This window comes from Bos grunniens, chromosome 11, assembly GCF_055505025.1.
Source record: "Bos grunniens cultivar Pamir isolate PY7600 chromosome 11, Bosgru_T2T1.0, whole genome shotgun sequence".
Taxonomy (NCBI): domain Eukaryota; kingdom Metazoa; phylum Chordata; class Mammalia; order Artiodactyla; family Bovidae; genus Bos; species Bos grunniens.
The window spans coordinates 24,822,032-24,843,340 of NC_141175.1; the positions used below are offsets into that span (position 1 = coordinate 24,822,032).

General features: G+C 39.6%; 1 protein-coding gene across 5 annotated transcripts in view; it reads right to left on the bottom strand.

The window, feature by feature from the left end:
- The window catches only part of NBAS (NBAS subunit of NRZ tethering complex), a 329,576-nt gene that overhangs the window by 138,162 nt on the left and 170,105 nt on the right, over positions 1 to 21,309 (bottom strand). For 4 of the 5 annotated variants that reach the window (XM_086323557.1, XM_086323555.1, XM_086323556.1 and 1 more), the window contains exons 33-35: positions 19,204 to 19,317; positions 16,061 to 16,218; positions 15,235 to 15,324 (exon numbers count right to left, since the gene is read on the bottom strand). In XM_086323557.1, the coding sequence (XP_086179683.1) occupies positions 15,235 to 15,324; positions 16,061 to 16,218; positions 19,204 to 19,317 (362 nt within the window). Of the gene's footprint in view, positions 1 to 14,827; positions 14,860 to 15,234; positions 15,325 to 16,060; positions 16,219 to 19,203; positions 19,318 to 21,309 lie in introns of all 5 variants that reach the window. The other variant, XR_015135793.1, reaches the window with a different exon arrangement.

Genomic DNA, 21,309 nt, shown 5'->3' on the forward strand with positions numbered 1-21,309 from the left:
TGGCTTGATGGCATCACTGGCTGGATGGCATCACTGACCCGATGGACGTGAGTCTGGGTGAACTCCGGGAGTTGGTAATGGACAGGGAGGCCTGGCGTGCTGCGATTCATGGGGTTGCAAAGAGTTTCACACGACTGAGTGACGTAACTGAACTGAACTGCATTGTTTCAAAGCTCCTAAATGTCATAGCAGTAAAAGAAAATGATTACATTATGTTGGTACACTTATAATTTCTAGAAAACCATTTTAATTTTATTCTTAGTACTAAAATGAAATGTATTTAAGCTGCATTAACTGATACTTACAATTTCCTCACTGGGCAGTTGGTTAGCTTTTCTCAAAAGATTTTCTATTCTTTTAATGTGGGGAAAAAAAAAAGTTGTGTCCCAAGACTAGAAGAAATTATAATTATGTGATGCAACTGAGGTGTCAGTTAACGCTACAAGGGCAACTATATTATAATATCAATGTATCAATATATTATATACCTTAAACTTATACAGTGTAATATGTCAAATATATCTTCATTTTCTAAAAAAAATTTTAAACCTGTGTTTCCTGTAAGCTTTCTGGACTTTGGGAAAGGTATAAACTATCAACTCGATGCACTATAAAGTATAATTATGAAAACAACACAGATGATATGCTAAGGAAGAAAATACTCATGTTAAACTGATTGTATATAAGGGCAAACATGTCAAAAACAACTGCTAGGGGTTTAGGTGCCCAAAAAAGACCAGCACTTCTCCTGGGTTTCAGATTTTGCAGCAGATACTACAGCTTGGTTCACTCAACTCAGTTCTAGACCACTCCCAGGCTGCGTTGCTAGAAGCTGAAAAGCTAAATACTACATTTTCCAGATTCCCTAGGGCTGACATTCTTCACAAGACCTAGTTTTCGTCAAACAGATGCACCCACTGTGTAGATATGCACAGTGAAACTACAGTAGAGACTGTACTTTTGCTATTACTGTGCTTTCCCTGTAGAAAATAAACTTTTTTTTTTCCTTTTTCTATTTTTTCTGGTCATCCTAGTTGCTCTTCTGCAGTATTGGTGATGCAAGTACCAGTGACCAGTCCCTAGCTTCATGGGGTAAGGGACAGTGTGGACCCATTCTGCTGGCTTGTTATCCTGGCAGGGTCAAAGCAGCACCGCAGACAGCTGATGAGGAGGGGCTTTCGAATTCCCCAACTTCTTGTGGCAGATTTCCGCTCCAGCGGTAATAACCTCCTCAGTATTTTTCTTATAGTTACTCTAAAAATACACCAAAGCCTGCTTCTCCAGACCTTTGAATGATTATGTAAGATTCCAATTCTCATTAAAATAAAAAAAAGTCCTCTTCTGCTTATAATAGCTAGAATGTTTTCTATTGCTTACAGCTGAACACTGATTAAAAAAAAAAACAAGAAAATATATTTTTGATCTGAAAGAACAACAACATCATTTTTATTCTGCAGTAGATGAAGACTTTGGCTTAAATCTCCAGCCATAATAAGGCTAAAATCTTTCTGTGAGTCTACATCTTGGGAGTCACTTTTCCAAGGAGGAGTTGACTCTACAGAACAGATATCTGAGCAAAATAATCATAGCAGCCCAGTAGTGGAAAATGGAGCAGAACAAACTTCCAGAACTGCCAAAACCTGTGCTGTCCAACCTGGCAGCCGGCAGATATACGAGGCAACTGCACTCTGGAAATGCAGCTGCTCCAAATAGAGAAGTGCTGTCAGTGTAAAATACACTGGATTGTAAGACTTAAGTGCCTAAATGAACAAGTAAATAAACTAGCCCACATGTGTATAACCTCAAGGAACAAAAATTAGAACTGAATGTACCCTTTCTGGGCTTCCTAGGTAACACTAGTGGTAAAGAACCCACCTGCCAATGCAGGAGACGTAAGAGATGTGGGTTCGATCCCTGGGTCAGAAAGATTCCCTGGAGGAGGGCATGGCAACCCACTCCAGTATTCTTGCCTGGAGAATCCCATAAACAGAGGAGCCTGGTGGGCTATAGGCCATGGGGTCCCAAAGAGTCAGGCACGACTGAGCCACTGAAGCGACCTAGCATACATGCACGCATTGTACCCTTTCTGTTGACAGGCAAAATCAAGAGGAAATCCAAGGAGGCTAAACCTTACATTCTCAGTTTTTCCTCTCAATTTCAGCAATTAGGAAGGTTATGTGCCCTCTCCTCTGCATGCCTGTGGGGGTCGGAGGGAAGGGTTAAGGAGACAAAACGGAAGACCGAAGCTCATTATCAACACGTCTGAAAAGACAAGTAGAAAGACCAACATAGGAAAAAACACAAATCTCCCTCCAAGAGTAATCATAACGATAGCTGCCACGTCGTGAAAGCTTGGTATGTGTCAGGGCTTTACAAGGCCCGTTATGTGTATACTGGGCATAAACACTGCGAGGGAACAGACACACACACACAGTTGCTTCAATGGCAGCATTATGAGAAGTCTTTCCTTAATTTCTTCACTATTTGAGAAGACGGCAGGAGGTTTATTTCTTCTCCACTTTAGTAGCACAGTCAGCTCATCACATCGGGCTCCTGCACTCCAGAGGCCCCTCTTTTCTAACAGGGTCAGGACCCCGGCCAAGAAGCTTCTACTATTAGGCAGCAGTGTAGACGGTACTGCTAACTCCCTCCCTGCATCGTGGGGGCAGGGCCTGCTTACCTGGACAGCTCGTCATTGAGTGTGTTCATCTATTGGGCTACTGAAAGCTTTGGATTCAGGTACATTCTGCTTCATTCTGCTTCTAAGCTTTTGCCCCCAGTAACTCTGCACTGAACAGAACTAGTACTATATATGCACACACACACACACACACACACATATATAAATCCCTCTCTGAATAACACTGCCAGAAAAAGGTCTTTGTCAGAAATAAATCTCAGAAGGAATTTGCAGTAACTAGACATTCTCTTTCTCCCTCCCTCTCTATATATGTGTGCGTGTATATATATACACACACACAGATATATATATAAATATGTGTGTACATATGTAAGTATACAGTATAGTAAGCATCTCAATTTATGTTAGATTTTATACCTGAAAAAAAAAACAGAAACCAATCAGAATTCATTCCCCTACTCAGCAAATCCTCACTGAGTGACTCCTATTTGATGTCATACTATATTGTACTAGTCAATTAGGTGATAAAAACAAGAAGGACACAGCCTCTGCCCTTGGGAGCCACTGAGCTCCAGAAACTACAAAGGGAGGCAGAGATACAGACAAATCACTATGTCCTCTGCCTAGAGGCACCATCATAGAAAGCTTCACAGAAGAAGTAATATTTCAGCAGGAAAGAATTTCAGGCTTCCAAAGAAGAAATGGTGATGATTTCAGGTTGTTTAGTTACTAAGTCGTGTCCCACTCTTTGTGGGACCCCATGGATTGTACCCTGCCAGGCTCCTCTGTCCAAGGGATTTCCCAAGCAAGAATACTGGAGTGGGCTGCCATTTTCTTCTGCAGGGGGATCTTCCCAATCCAAGGATCAAACCTGTGTCTCCTGCATTGGCATATGGATTATTTACCACTGAGCCACCAGAGAAGCGCCCATGATTTCAGGTGAAAAGTGAAAGTAAAATGCGCTCAGTCGTGTCCTACTCTTTGCGACCGCATGGACTATACAGTCCATGGCCTCCTCCAGGCCAGAATATTGGAATGGGTAGCCTTTCCCTCCTCCAGGGGATGTTCCTGGTAGACTTGTACAAATAAGAGACATGAACCAACATGGAATATTGGAGGAAACTTGAGTTGATTCAATGATGGTATAGAAAAGAATACACAAAGATGAAGGTCAGGGCACATGAAGATCAAAGGTAGGCAGAGGCAAGACCAGCAAGAGACCTACTGACATGACACCAAAGCACCTACATCATCACCTGGACAACACAACACCCCCGAGAGGCTTTAAACAAAAGGAGTTAACATAACGAGATTTATGTTTTAGAAATCTTATTCCAGGAGCAGGAATCCATTAGAAGATTGGTGAATTAGTCCAAATTTAAAATAATCAGGGACTCGGGGAATTCCCTAGTGGCCCAGAGGTTAGGACTCTGTGCTTTCACTGCCAAAGGCCTGGGTTTAATTCTTGGTCATGAGGCAGATGGGACTACGCCCGCCACGCCCCCCAAACCCAGGGTAAAGTAATTGGAGATTCATTCTCTGTTGATGGAAATTCCAAGACAAAAATAGCAGGGGAATAAAGGGAGGAGGCTAGACACTGCACAGACCACACATTTCTTGTTCCCTAAGTCAGAGACCTCCCTAACCACACATGGGCAGAAAAGGCTCCTTGGAGGCCAAGGGAGAGTCATGTCATGGGATGTTCCACCCATATGCCTTTGCGGTAGCATCCATCTTGGCAAAGAGATGCATGTGCCCACATGGGAGGATCCTGAGATAAACCACGTAAGGACTGTGAAGCAGGCAAATCACAATGACTCGCCAAAGGAAACCCAGAAGAAATGCCCCATGAAAGTAATTCAAACTACCACAAAGGCATGACTCAGCAACTCAGGGACTCTCCCTCTGAGTCTGCCTGTGTCTATCCTCAGGTAATGTACTCTTTTTACTCCTAATAAATACTTTACTTGCTTCACTATTTTCTGTCTTTGTGGCAATTCTTTTCTGCAAAGCCAAAGGGTCAGTCAGGGCCCTTGACACTGACCACTGGCCTAGTGGCTAGGACCTGGTGCTTTTACCACCGCGACCCAGCCCATCTGTGGCTGGGAACCCAAGCCCTGTTCCAAGTGGTTGCGGCCGGAGGCCACCCAAGATCAGTTAGGGAACTAAGATCCTACAAGCTGCCTTGCATGGCCAAAAAAAAAAAAGTACAATTAAAAAAAAGATAAAATAATCAGGAACTGAATTAAGGCAGTGATACTGGGAATAGAAGAGGTTTCCATAAGGTATATTTGAATCTGAAATGCATTTTTAAGTTTAAATGCTTTTATTTGTTTCTTCTAAAGACGAAAAGGGACTGAGATAAGTCAGATAAGAGAAATTCAAGGATTCTGGATCCAACCATAGAAAAAAGAAAGTGGACGATCTTCAAGTTCCTGTTCAAATTTTCTGCCCACTCTTCTGTTGGTTGTCTGTCTTTCTTATTCATTTGCAGTTTTTTGGTTTTTCTTTGTATATTTTGGATTCATAGCCCTTATTTGATATATGAATTATGGACATTTTCTATTATTCTGCAGATTATATTTTATTATCTTAATGATGTCTTGATTAAAAGAAGTTTTCAAACTTCTAAATTAGTTCAATTTATCAGCTTTTAAACTTTATAATTAGTATTTTTTTTTTGTATGAAGTCTTCTCCTGCTCCAAGGTCACAAAGAAATTCTGTATCTTCCTTGAAATGTGGTATTTTTGCTGTCAGTAAAATCCTGTCAAGAAGATACTCTTCTCCTTCCCAATCATTACATTACATGCCTACTTTTAATATATTTGCCATAATTATGATTTTTCTGCCTGTCTTCTCAACTAGACAGCAGCTTTTCAAGGGCAGAGATGATGTCTGTTGATTGCTACATGCTCAGGGTGTATGAAAGTTACTGAAGGATAGCTTGTACTGTAAATATGAACAGGAAGTCTGATTGTACTGTACCTATGCTTGAAGAAACATTTTCTAAATCTAATATGTTATGCTTACAGCAACTAACTGTTATTCAGGTAAGGTTTCATGTCACATTTTCAATTCTGGCTCATCTTTAGAATCTCCCTACTCAAGAGGGTTATGGAATGATCTGAGTGTTATCAACTAATCCAAGTATAGAAACTAAAAAATATAAACATGATAAGAAATATGGCACTTAAGCATGAAATAACTTCATTCAGGGGAAAATCAAATTCATTGAAAAATATCAAAAAATATAGGCTGTAAGACAATTATACCATTTCATAAAATAAACCTAAACTTTACTCTGTTCATATGGACTGGCTGACTCAATATAAAAAATTTAAACATCTGAAACTGAAAAGTAAATGAAATGTCAATGCACAGAAATGTACATGACAAAAGGCTTTTCTGTAAGATTCCTCCCTTATAGAGAAAGCAAAACAAAAGGCTCGTTTAGACTACAGAAGAAACATTTAACTAGGGAGCAGTCTACCAGATTAGAGTGTAACCAGAGTCATTAATAAGGAAAAGACTTTTATTTCAACTCCATGTAATAGGGAAAGAAAAAAGAGGTTAGGAAAATTTACTCCTGAAATGATTACTACTGGCAGTTTTTATATTCATAGTCGCATATTGCTAATTAATTTAGAGTGTATAACAGCAGAAATAGATTAATCTCCCAAACCAAGTCAACAACTCCCAGCATAAAATTTAACATGAAATCTCATTAGCATCAAGTGTTACATAGCTCAAAGGTTAACTTCATAGGCACTAGTAATATTTTTCAAGTCCTACAATAGACAACATTACCAAACAGGTTCACAAGAACAAGAACAGTTCCACATGTCAAGTCTGGCTTACAGAAACAATTCTTGTTCATCAATCACTATAGTAAACCCATGCAGGAGCTGCTTTCTCTGGTGTCTGGTATTGTTGTTCAGTCAGTTGCCAAGTCTTGTCCACGTCTTTCTGACCTCATGGACCACAGCGTGCCAGGACTCCCTATCCCTCTGGTGTCTGGTAATCTGAGGGTTGATTTCTAAGAAACTGGTTTGTCAAGTTCAAACTGAGCTGGTGGTACCCATAACAGAGACTAAGGATCACAAACAGCTCAAAGTGAGCTAAGCCACTACCCTTTCTCTTCCAACATATCTTTAAATGATCAAAAGTACTTCCCTTCACCTAACACTTCATCGTGTCATGGGCATGCATGTGCTCAGTCGTGTTTGACACTACAACCCCATGGACTGTATCCTCTGTCCATGGGATTATCCAGGCAAGAATACTCAAGTGGGTTGCCATTTCCTCCTCCAGAGTATCTTTTAACCCAGGGATCGAACTCATGTCTCCTGTGTCTCCTGCACTGCACGTAGATTCTTTACTACTTGAGCCACTGGGGAAGCCCCACACTTAGAGCAAATTGCATCCTGAACTCAAAATATTAAGAATGGAACGCTTATTACTGGTGATGCTGCTTCTGGAATGATTTTTCAGAAGAAGCAGTAGAAGAAAACCCCATGAGGACTAATCACTCTGACGTCTGACTCTGCTTCAGTTCATCTGCTAATTAAAATGCCAGGCTACAACTTCTTATCTTCAGAAGACCCGGCCCCCTACACATTTCTAAGGCAAGCTCTAAGTGCCTTCCCCAGAAAACTGAATGTACTCATGTGTGTGAACATACATGAACACACTAAGTCACAAACAAGACACATCAGATTTGACACACTATTTCAGGGGCTTTAGGGACTGAACCCTTCTTGAATCTTCTAGCATTCTTGAATCCAAATTAAGAGAACTGTATTTAGGAAAAATAGAGGTATATTTAGTGTATTTTTATTTTCTTTTTCATTTTTTAATCAGCACTTAAAGTTATGGAAGACGGACCACAAGAAACAGGAAATTATCTGTCTTAGGAGCCCATATTTTCCATTATATCCCAGGGCAATACAAGCATGAATATGCAAAGATATGTACATAAAATGCTCAGTGAAGTTCAGTCTAAAACACAGGAAGACTGGGCACAATCCAAATGCCCCAAAGCAAAGGAAAAGATAAACACTCACGGCACATGCATCCAGCAACCAGTATCATGCTGTGCCATACGTGATCTGCATGTAACGACAAAGGCAGATGGTTCAGGAAACAAAACACGAGCTTGAACACCAAAATTCCAAAACATCTCGAAAAAAGAAAATTACTAAGGCAATAATTATGACACAAATCCATTTCAGGTGAAATCATTTTAAACTTTAAAATATTAATTTGTGCCTTTGTGCAGCGTAAGATTTAAAATCCTTTAAGAAAGAACGAGATCACATAAAAGAAAAAACAAACTTGATCCTATCGAGTTCATTTCTGTATATAACAGGAGATAAAATTCTAAACTGATCTTTCTGCATGTGGATTTTCCTCAACCTTATACTTATCTCATACAAAAAGTGGCTCATTACTACCTCTCAATACATATAAAAGCTAAAACTGTAAAACTCTTAGGAAAAAGCACAGGAGTAAATCTTCACAGGTTTGAGCTAGGCACAGATTTCTTTGATACAACACCAAAAAATGCAAGCAATAAAGGAAAAGGTTAATAAAACGGACTTGAACAACGTTAAAAGGTTCTGCACTTCAAAAGGCACTATTAAGAAAGTAAAAAGTCAAATCACACACTGACAGAAAAATATTTTAAAGTCGCACATCCAACAACAACTTGTATTCAAGAGTTTAAAAACAACAACAAAAACTCTTATGACTTAATAAGGAGTTGACGTAACAGCTAAAAAGAAACTGGGAAAATACTTGTAGCCATTTCATCAAAGAAGGTACAGAAAGTGCAAGAAAGCACATGAAAAGATGCTCATTATCGTTACTTATTTAGAAACACACACCAAAACGATAAGGAGATACCACATATATTCATAAGAATGGCTTTCACAAAAAGCCATTCAAGAGTTAAGTATTAGCAAGGATATGAAGAGAGGGGAAACTTAAAAATTCCTGGTGCAGCCACTTTGGAAAACAATTTGGCCATGTTTTCCAATATTTAGAGCATATACATCATACAATGCTTCAGTTCCACTCCCAGATACCTCCACAACAAATCAAAACATATTTTCATACAAAGACTTGTATACAAATGTTCATAGCATAGCAACATTATTCATTATAGCTAAAAAGTACAAACAACCCAAATGCCCATTAACTGGTGAAGGGGAAAAGAAAGAGTTGTCGTGGTACTGAAATACAACTGTCAGAAATTTATTTTAATATTTCTAAATAATCCTTTTATACATTCAAAACAGCTCTATGCCAAGCCCTGCCCCCAGTTCGAAACAATAATTAGTCCAGTCTTATAAATTTGTAGCCACTTAAAATGTTCATAACAAGATTTCCCATAGTGAAGATGATTTTTTAATGGGAACCTTGTATATAATCCATTTTCAACTCTAATTAGATTTATCTGGGGAAAACATTATTGCCTATCTGATATAGCTAACACTAGCTAAACAAAATGTTAATACGCTCTAAGTGGTGGAATACTATTACATCTAAAAAAACATAATAACCAACATTAATAAGAAGCTGGAAACTCTAATTTTGGTAGTTACTCATAAATTATACATTTTACTTAAAAACAAATATCTTGTTCCTGAGAACAACAGCCAATATCTTCAAACTTGAAGGCTCCACTTGTAGTAACACAAATGCAACTGCACAGCAGTTACATCTTTACTTTGTTTGGATATATAAGTAAAAATCATCATTTTCACAACTGAGTAATGAAAGTCTTGGGCATTAAGCAGATTACATATACAGTCAGCTCTCATTTATAAGTTATAATTTAATGTGGTTATTACATTTACTGTTAATGTGTAACACACAGCATCTTATAGCTAAGCACTGTATTTTAATCTAATAATAGTAGCTATAATATTCTGAAATGTGCCTCATGAATCAAAGACATGATGTGTTTGAGGGTTTGGATTATTAGCACTTTGTCAGATCTAGATCTGTTAATATTACAGCTTGCTGAAAGAGGAGAAAGGAAGACAGGAAAGCTTTTAGGGTGCTAAAAAATAAAAAAAAATACAAGAATCATTCTGGAAGAATTCCTCTTCCTCGCTAAGTGGATCCTGTGAAGCACTGCTGGCAGTCTCCCACAGGTACTGAGGACGCTGAATGGATCAGGACGTGCCCTGTGGAGACACAGCATGCCCTACTCCACAGAGGCCACCACGGAGCCCGGCTGACACTTTCTAATTCATCAGAGAGCAGGAAATGGAAAACCCAAAGGTCGCAAAAGGCTTCTTGTGGATTTTATAAAGAAGGATGTGGGCATTTCAGAATAAGCTTATGGAGCTGAACTCAGCAGAAACACGGTGCAGTTCTGTACTGAATCGAGAAATGATACTCCCCTTATACGGCCAGAACACAACAGGTCCTCAACAGCACCCAGATCACACACATGCGTCTAGTTGGAAATTCCTTCTAGTTTTACTTTCTAATCCATTTTTACCACACACTGATCCTTCTGCAGTGGGAGCTTCCAATGCATCTGTATTAAGCATTCACTAGGCACTCACTCTGGAGAAGGCAATGGCACCCCACTCCAGTACTCTTGCCTTGAAAATCCCATGGACGGAGGAGCCTGGTGGGCTGCAGCCCCTGGGGTCGCTAAGAGTCGGACACGACTGAGCGACTTCACTTTCACTTTTCACTTTCATGCATTGGAGAAGGAAATGGCAACCCACTCCAGTGTTCTTGTCTGGAGAATCCCAGGGATGGGGGAGCCTGGTGGGCTGCCGTCTATGGGATCGCACAGAGTTGGACACGACTGAAGCGACTTAGCAGCAGCAGCAGGCACTCACTCTGTGGCAAGCACTCTCTGGAGAGAGCACCAAAGGTAAGTGACACACTTCCAGTCGCCATACACGCCAAACCGTACCACACATGAGCTGATCCAATGCTATGAGATATTTGGGGGATGCAGAAGAGGGAACGATGAGGACTCAAGGAAAACTTGATAAAGACAACGACAGCTTAGGTGAGATCAAGAGGGCAGCAAGATGATCAGAAACAATACAAGAAGGGCAGTACAGGCAGCTGCTGTTGTTCAGTCGCTCAGTCGTGTCCTACCCCCTGCGACCTCATGGACCACGCCAGGCTTCCCTGTCCTTCACTATCTCCTGAACTTTGCCCAAACTCATGTCCATTGATTCAGTAATGCCATCCAACCATTTCATCCTCTGTCATCCCATTCTCCTCCCGCCTTCAATCTTTCCCAGCATCAGGGTCTTTTCCAAGGAGTCGGCTCTTCGCATCAGGTGGCCAAAGTTCTGGAGCTTCAGAGAGAACCCTAAATAACACCAAAGCTGTGAGAGAGCCTACTCAGAGAATGGGGTAAGTTCACCATGAATGGAACACAGCACGTTTGGAAGGCATGAAAAGAGAGGAGGCTGGAGAAACAGTGAGAGATGTAGCTGAACAAATGGGAGGAGATCAGAGGATCAAAAGGTACAAAAACTGGGATAGAGATCTTGTGAAAAGCAAGTCTTCTACTGGACCTTGAGAAATAGTAAAATCTGCCAAATCTCCAATATAAGATCTGTTCTGAATCCCCTAGAGAAAACACCATAGAATTTAATGTGCTCTCAGATCCAGGAAGGGAAAACTGAATAGTTTCTAATCAATACAAGTCAAAACATGCCAAAGGAAGAAAGCATCCCCCTCACTCCAGGCCCCTGGAAAATGCTGTGACTTCAATTCAAAGGGAGTCCAACCATAGAAACAAAGTCCTTTGTCTGCAGCACTGATGGAGGAACACCATCCTCTTCTGAGTATCTCACCTTCTAGAACTGTGATGTCCACTCAGGTATCCAGCAGCCTTAATTAAGTAAAATTAACTTAAATAAAATTAAGCAAAATTTAAATGTTGATTCCTTAGTTGCACTACCTATATGTCACATACTCAGCAGCTCTATGTGACTAGTTGCTGCTATACTGGACAATGTAGATATACAGAATATTCCCCTCACTGTAGAAAATTCTATCGATCACTGCTGTCTTGGAGTTAACCATTTATAGGAGGAAGAGGATAAACATCCTTAAGGGCCAAAAGTCACTTTATAAACTTTTTTGAGATCCTGAGATCACTTGGTACTGAACTGGGGATACACATGTGTAATCAATAAATGGCTGCCAAGCAGAAGTTTAATATAAAAGAAAGAACTTTGGAAATGAGGTAATTGTGTATATTCAACTATAGGCAAAATCTAAATAATCTTGCCCTAACTCTATCAACAGACTCCACAGATGAAGCTTTGAACCAGACTTCTAAAAGAACTACAAGGTATACAACTACAAATGAATTTGACAAGATGGTTACAGTCCATTTATAAAGATGTTGTGTATACACATAAGCACACACAATGGAGAGTATTCAGCCATAAAAAAGAATGAAATTTTGCCATCTGCAATAACATGGATGAACTTGGAAGGTGCTGTGTTAAATGAAATGTCACACAGAGGAAGACAAATACTGTATGCAATCACTTATATGCGGAATATAAAAAATACAACACACTAGTGAATATAACAAAAGGAAACAGAGTTACAAGTATACAGAACAAATTAGGGTTATGAGTGAGGAAAGGGAAGGTGGGAGGGGCAAAATAGAGGTAATGGATTAAGAGATTAAAAACTATTAGGTATAAAATAAATAAGCTACAAAGACAGACTGTATAGAACCAGGAATGTAGTCAACATTACAATAACTATAAACAGAGTATGATCTTTAAAAATTGAGAATCAACGTATGGAAACATAAAGCAAACAAAACAAAAAAAAATAGATAAAAACAAAAAAAGGAGCTAAGATATAGCTCACTTATCACAACAGATGTCTTCTAAAATAGTTGCTAGGAAAATGAATGACATTTTACACTTTAAAAGTAAAGCTTACCATTTAAAGGAATCCTGTGGAAACCAACCTAAAAAGACGATTATCATCTCTTAATTTATCTAGTTAGACTACCTACTGTTTTTGACCTAAAAAAAAACGAACAAAAAAAATGCCACTTCTGTATTGCCAGAAATAGTCATAAGAAGTTAAACTCCAGGGAGCAAAAGTTAAACAGCTAAAGAGGTATTGGTGAGTACACACCTCCTCCTTCCTTTCCCAGGACCAGCTCTCCTGAGATTCATACATATTAATACTTAATGACTCCAGACAAATTTTATTCCTAAGAATTTCAATGAGGAAAGAGAAAAAGGACTAAAATTCAACAGAAAATGGACAAGGGAATTGAACAAGGAACCTCACAAAAGAGGCTCCCCCCTGAGTTAAGTTCATCTCACCAGCAACCAGAAAAATGCAAATCAAAAGCATAAACAGGTATCTCAAAACACTTAAGAGGTAAAGTTTTGACAACTACCCATGCCAAAGTAGTTGGCACTACCTGGATGGGAGCAAATGGCAATCCCAAACTCAGCTGCTGAGTGTGCAATGGGTAAAACCATTCAAGAGAATCATCAGATCAGATCATATCAGTCGCTCAGTCGTGTCCGACTCTTTGCGACCCTATGAATCGCAGCACGCCAGGCCTCCCTGTCCATCACCAACTCCCGGAGTTCACTCAGACTCACGTCCATCGAGTCAGTGATGCCATCCAGCCATCTCATCCTCTGTCGTCCCCTTCTCCTCCTGCCCCCAATCCCTCCCAGCATCAGAGTCTTTTCCAATGAATCGACTCTTCACATGAGGTGGCCAAAGAACTGGAGTTTCAGCTTTAGCATCATTCCTTCCAAAGAAATCCCAGGGCTGATCTCCTTCAGAATGGACTGGCTGGATCTCCTTGCAGTCTTCTCCAACATCACACTTCAAAAGCATCAATTCTTCGGCGCTCAGCTTTCTTCACAGTCCAACTCTCACATCCATACATGACCACAGGAAAAACCATAGCCTTGACTAGACGAACCTTTGTTAGCAAAGTAATGTCTCTGCTTTTGAATATGCTATCTAGGTTGGTCATAATTTTCCTTCCAAGGAGTCAGCGTCTTTTAATTCCATGGCTGCAGTCACCATCTGTAGTGATTTTGGAGCCCAGAAAATAAAGTCTGACACTGTTTCCACTGTTTCCCCATCTACTTCCCATGAAGTGATGGGACCGGATGCCATGATCTTCGTTTTCTGAATGTTGAGCTTTAAGCCAACTTTTTCACTCTCCACTTTCACTTTCATCAAGAGGCTTTTGAGTTCCTCTTTACTTTCTGCCATAAGGGTGGTGTCATCTGCATATCTGAGGTTATTGATATTTCTCCTGGCAATCTTGATTCCAACTTGTGTTTCTCCCAGTCCAGCGCTTCTCATGATGTACTCTGCATATAAGTTAAATAAACAGGGTGACAATATACAGCCTTGACAAACTCCTTTTCCTATTTGGAACCAGTCTGTTGTTCCACGTCCAGTTCTAACTGTTGCTTCCTGACCTGCATACAAATTTCTCAAGAGGCAGGTCAGGTGGTCTGGGATTCCCATCTCTTTCAGAATTTTCCACAGTTTATTGTGGTCCACACAGTCAAAGGCTTTGGCATAGTCAATAAAGCAGAAATAGATGTTTTTCTGGAACTCTCTTGCTTTTTCGATGATCCAGAGGATGTTGGCAATTTGATCTCTCATTCCTCTGCCTTTTCTAAAACCAGCTTGAACATGAGGAAGTTCACGGTTCACATATTGCTGAAGCCTGGCTTGGAGAATTTTGAGCATTACTTTACTAGCGTGTGAGATGAGTGCAATTGTGCAGTAGTTTGAGCATTCTTTGGCATTGGGACTATCAACTGGGGTTGAACAAACACACTTATCTGACAACACACACCTCCAAGTCTGTACATGTGCACCAGGAACACTACACAGTGATGATACAGCATTATGTCAGTACCAAAATGGAAAATAAACCAGTGTCAGTCAGTATTAGAAAGGATAAACTGGAATGTATGCATATAGCAATTAATCTCTATACCGCAGTAACAATAAGATCAACTGCAGTACTTACAATAGCATGGATAAACCTCACAAATGTAATACTGAATGTAATTATTTCTATACAGTGCAAAAACAGCTAAAATTAAACTACCACTCTGGCATGGGTGTTATAGGTTTCTAAATTACTTTAAAAGAAGAACAGAACATACGTGGATCTGGTTATCACGATGAGTCAGGATCTCTGGAAGGACAGCAAAGCTAAAAGTTAGAAGGGTGTGCAGGGGAAGGCTTGTCATCAGCTATTTATCTGTGTGATGGGTTTGTGCATGTTTTCTTTATGACACTTTATTACGATGGACATCTTTGTTTTATACATTTTTCTATACGAATCCAGGAGTTGGTGAGGGACAGGGAGGCCTGGCGTGCTGCAGTCCATGGGGTCGCAAAGAGTCGGACACGACTGAGCGACTGAACTGAACTGATATGAATGCTACATTTCACACAGACACACACAGGTAAAAAGAACAGTCTACACATACCACACATACAGTGTGAGATAACTGTTTCATTCCTCTTACAAGCACCTTTCAAACTCCTCCCTCTCACCCAGACTCACCTCTTGCAGTGCTTTACTCATCAATGGTGACATATTGATACTCTCCCCTCCTTCTGGATGGATTTGAAAATTCACTCTTTGATAAAGAATCTGAAAAAGAACACTGTATATTATAACAGAATTGTTTTTAAATTTGCCTCATTTTACAATGTAGACTTGAAATTTAAAAAGCATTCTTTCGAGGGGGAAAAACAAACAAAGAAGTGCTATCTCCTAGTGGTAACAGGCTGACTTCAGGGCTCCATGAACACCTTCCCAAGGATGCAACCACCGTTTCAGGAGCGGAATTAACTGTGGGAAACCTGATGTACAATGTAATGAATGGCCAGGAGATAAAAATATGAATTCCAGAATTCTTCACATGCGTTTTACAACTGGCCTAACATCCCCCTGATGCAGATCTAGCCTGTGAATTTTAGGAAACTGAGCTTCTCTCCAACCAAAGCCCACACCCTGCTATTTCCAAAGAGCTTCTAAGGGGATGGTGTCACCACTGGTTTTAACTCACATGGTTTCCAGTATACTACACAGGACCTCCTCTTAAATATTTTGTTCTTGACAATACTAATGTTCCCCATTATATTCAATAAATTGTTTCCTAATACTATTCTCTTATTTCTCATACCTGTAGCCTTTCTTTACTGGAATAAAGCCAACAAGACTATTTTATAGCTTAATATCTTCAAATTTGTAAGTAACAAACTATTTTTTCCATAAATTAAAATTTTCATATTATTGGTAAAACAAAAAAGCACAAACCCAAGATCCACAGACCCAACAAAATACACTTGATACAGTTCAGGATTTACTTTATTGGGAGACTTACTTCTGTCTTCAGAGAGCTGCTGGCAGCTAAAAGAAGTTCAATGCTGCTGGGAGGGCAATGTGTCAGAGCAAAAGCCATGAGCTCTTGCCGAGTGGCCAAGTCCTGGTAACCTTCTGATTGTGCTAACTGGCTACAAACATCCCAGCTTTTAGAGTAACCTGAAAAATGCGCAAGAAAAACAAACTGATTTTCACTAGAAGAAAGAAATTTTCAATCCAACTTGAAAAACGTAATGGCTTTTTACTGAGGTCTTATGTTACCAAAGCAAAGTCAGTCATAGTGATATGTATCATTATATAAGCAGAAAAACACAATGATCTAAAACAGAAAAGAAATATTAGGTGAGTGTATTATCCAGAAAGTTCAGCAGCGCTCCAGACAAGTTTTTCTGATAAACTATGTTAAATTTCAGATGAAAATGACTACAAATAGTAAATTATCTTCAACCTCACAATGACTACAGATAATTTACTAAGATTTGATGTTGAGTAAAAACGACTGAGTATCTGAATTCAGAAAGAACTGAGTGTGGACCAAGCACTGTGTGAGCTTGAGAAAGGTCCAAACATCATCATCCCTCACCACCACAAAAAAACAAAAATAATAGTAATTCCTCTTTCCCTTGGTTGTAAAGTGAAATTGAAAGTTGCTCAGTTGTATCTGACTCTATGCAACCCCATAGACTGTACAGTCCATGTAATTCTCCAAGCCAGAATACTGGAATGGATAGCTGTTCCCTTCTCCAGGTGATCTTCCCAACCCAGGGATTGAACCCAGGTCTCCCTCATTGCAGGCAGATTCTTTACCATCTGAACCACTAAGGAAGGTTGTTAAGGGAAGACTGTAAAGATTAAACAATCTTTATTTTTAAAAAAACTGTACTTAAAAGCAGTTTATACACTGCAAAGTTCTAGAAAAAGATAAATTATTGTGGAAAGCTACAAAGAATCATCCACTTCACACATGAAGACAGAGGTCCAGGGACAGTGCCAAAAATACACTCAGAGTCTGACTCTCGGCAGAGGGCTTTGCCCTATGCAAGTTATGCTCTAAACCCTTAAAATGCATTTTCATTCTTATTTGAAGGACATCCAGTTAGAAAGTAGGTCTTGTTTCTAAGTACAAAGGCCTTGGCCCAGGATAATTTCTCTAAATATACAAAGTCAGAATTAATCCAAGTACTATCCTTATAGGAATAAACTTAATACAAAGCTCTCTAAGTAAATGATAGTGAACTAAGACAATGATTTTCCAGAATACCATAACTATTCTGAACTTCAGTTCAGTTCAGTTCAGTCCAGTCGCTCAGTCGTGTCCGACTCTTTGTGACCCCATGAATCGCAGTATGCCAGGCCTCCCTGTCCATCACCAACTCCTGGAGTTCACTCAAACTCATGTCTATCAAGTTGGTGATACCATCTAGCCATCTCATCCTCTGTCATCCCCTTCTCCTCCTGCCCCCAATCCCTCCCAGCATCAGTCTTTTCCAATGAGTCAACTCTTTGCATGAGGTGGCCAAAGTACTGGAGTTTCAGCTTTAGCATCATTCCTTCCAAAGAAATCCCAGGGCTGATCTCCTTCAGAATGGACTGGTTGGATCTCCTTGTAGTCCAAGGGACTCTCAAGAGCCTTCTCCAACACCACACTTTAAAAGCATCAATTCTTCGGCGCTCAGCCTTCTTCACAGTCCAACTCTCACATCCATACATGACCACAGGAAAAACCATAGCCTTGACTAGACGAACCTTTGTTGGCAAAGTAACGTCTCTGCTTTTGAATATGCTATCTAGGTTGGTCATAACTTTCCTTCCAAGGAGTAAGCGTCTTTTAATATCATGGCTGCAGTCACCATCTGCAGTGATTTAGTGGTGCACAATCACTAGGTTAATATCTGACAGTTTTTCCATGAAACCAGTTTTCCAATGCTGAGGTTGTAAAGTGTTAAGCTTTTATCCAGTTTTCAACATTTTCACAGATGTATCACCAAACTCTCTCCTTGACCAAACTTCACTCAGGCTTCTCTGAGTCCTCTTTTAAACGAGACCTCTACCTTGGCCCAGCCTTTGTTGAACCTATTATAATCCAGTTTCAGTCAAGAATCCTGCCAAGTCAGTTTAAAGAGAATCTCCCACCCTTTGTATCTGATCACCCTGGCGTGCCACCAGTAAGTCAGTTTAGTACAAATGCCCCTATCCCGGATGTCTCATCACCATAATTTTTCAACCATTGTTGATCCCCTTAACCTGATCCTCGGTGATAAATTCCCAGCTGTCTTTTCTGTATTTGGAGTTGAGCCTGATTTCTCTTCCGTTACAAAAGTCCTGAATAAAGTCTTCCTTACTCCTTTTAACAAGTGTCAGAATAATCATTTATTTTACCAGTATACAGCAAATATACAAATCATCAATGTGCAACACCAGGAGGTATCACAAAGTGAAGCATTGCATCATTAGCCATGCAGAGGCAGTGGGTAAACAGCTAAGTGTGCCTGAGTTTCCACATACTCAGGCACAACTGCAAAAAGCAGATCATTTAGCCCAGAGCCTATGACAAGACAACATTCCTGGCTACTCCTCTGGGGAATGTGCTCTTTCATAGAGAAATTATTCCACAATACAACCTGCTTATCCTCCAGAGACTTGAGTTATAATTTCAGTATCAGTGGCAAGCTACTTCCCAACTGCTCAAATTCGAAAAGCATTTTGTGATCTTTTAAAGAAATTAAAGAATAGAAATACAGACAATGTAGTCACAAATTACAGATATTTCAAATTTGAAATTTTTTCTATTATATGTCAAATACATTAAAAAATTTACATATTTTGTAATATTTTAAAATTAAAATATTTTACATAAAATTGCTATTAAAATTATGAGCCTACTTTTAATATGGAATGGAAAGCAACCATATCCCAGATAAAACATAACCCCTTCAGCCCATTAAAGTATTTACATTAATATACAAGCACATGGAATACCTACTTATCAGTGCTCACAAAACATCTCCCAAGGCCTATGAACACAGTGTGGCTGGCTTACCAAATTAGACCAAGTGATTTCAAAAGAGATCTCGTCCATGAGTCAGAACATGAGCAAAAAAAAAAAAAAAACATGAGCAAAGTGTTAAGTGGTGTCTACTTCACCTGTGGCCATCAGCTCCTGACAATGCACATTAGCAGCTTTGTAGTCATGGAAACGCAGTGCCTGCTCCACTAGAAGGATGAGAACCTGTCCACGCCTTTCTTCTGGGTCTTCACCTAAAAACATATGCAAACAATTTACTGTTTGGGGCAGTATCAATGGATAGAGGAGTTCCTTAAGTCTATCTTTCTAATTAATTCTCAAATGAAAAACAGAGATTAGAAAGATTTTTATAAGACAACAGGACAAAAGGTCAAGGCCACTTAGACCTTTCAGTCTGGTTATTAATCATGAAATTCTCTCTCCAAAGTGATCAATGATTAATATCGGCCCCATACAAAATATAAATTGGTACAACCGTTGTGGAGAACAGTATGGAGGTTCCTTAAAAAAGTAAAAATAAAACTATCATATGATCCATCAATCCCACTGCTGGACATGTATCCACAGAAAACCATAAACCAAAAGGCTGCCTGCACCCCCATGTTCACTGTAGCCAAGCCATGGAAGCAATCTAAACGTCCATCAACAGAGGAATGGATAAAGAAGACGAGGTACACAGATACAAGGGAATATTATTCAGCCATGAAAGAGATTGAAATAATGCCATTTGCAGCAACACAGATGGACCTAGAAATCGTCACACTGAGTGAAGTAAGATAAGGACAAACATCTTATGATATCACGCAGACATGGAATCCAATTTTTTTTAAAAAAGAAAAGAAATGAAATTATTACAGAACAAAAACAGACTAACAGATAACAAAAACAAACTTGGTAGGGAGGGATAAATGAGAAACCTGAGATGAACACATACACACTATTATATGTAAGATACATAACCAACAAGGACCTACTTCATGGCAAATGAAACTCTACTCAACATTCCGTGATAATCTATATGAGAAAAGAATCTAAAAAAGAATGAATATGTGTACATTTATAACTGGATCACTCCACTGTACACTAATACAACACTGTAGATCTGTGATACTTCAGTAAAATACAGATATACCAGCCCCAGAACAGCCATTCCGACGTAGGTAGGTAGAGGAAAAGTTTTCCTCCAAACAGGGAATTTAAACATGTTTCCTATTTATTCTCATATTTGAATGTCCTAATTCTAATCAATAATGACAAATAAAAAGATAAAAACCATAAACACAAAGTAAAATGGATTTAAATTTTATAGTTTTATTGTGAGAAAGTTAGTTTGTGTATCAGGTGATCTGAGCAGGTGGTTAAAAGAAAAAGCATAACCAAAAACAAGCTTGAAAACAATGATTCTAGAAAAGTCCTACAAAGAAAACCAAGTTCACAGGGAGAAGAGCCAGCACTAGAACCAGACTAGGAATCTACTACAGAAAATGGTCTAAATGTTTAGTTTGAAGAAAACACTAAGGGTAGCAGGACAAAACTTTGAATATATGAAATATAATTTAAACTATGTCCACAAATTCTTTGGTACTCCCTTCTAAAGATGGAGCTTACTGCTTCTCCCCTTGAATGGGGATGGCTAGTGATTTATTTCTAACAGAGTCAGCTGTAAACGATGGTGACTGACCTCCAAGAGGAGGTTGTAAAAAAGCACTAAAGGCTCTGCCCTGCTCTCTGGATCAATTGCTCCAGGAGAAAGCCAGGAGTCGCCTTGTTGAGATGCTCGAGAAACCCCACGGAGAGCTCCCCGGGGTAAGGGGCTGAGGCTTCTGACCACCAGCCAGAGAGTAATGCAGGCTTGTTCCAACAGCTGTGGAAGCCGTCTCAGGCTCACCCAAGCCCAGTCAACTTCAAGTGGAGCCTATAAATATGTCCCTTAAACTTGGGAGGGCCTGTGTGACTGCTTCTGTGAATAAGATACATTAGAGAGGAAGTGGCCCAAATTCCAAAGCTAAATTACAGCAAAATGACATGAAACTTTTGTTGGTTTCTCATCTATGCAGAGTACATCATGAGAAACGCTGGGCTGGAAGATGCACAAGGTGGAATCAAGATTGCCGGGAGAAATATCAATAACCTCAGATATGCAGATGACACCACCCTTATGGCAGAAAGTGAAAAGGAACTAAAAAGCCTCTTGATGAAAGTGAAAGAGGAGAGTGAAAAAGTTG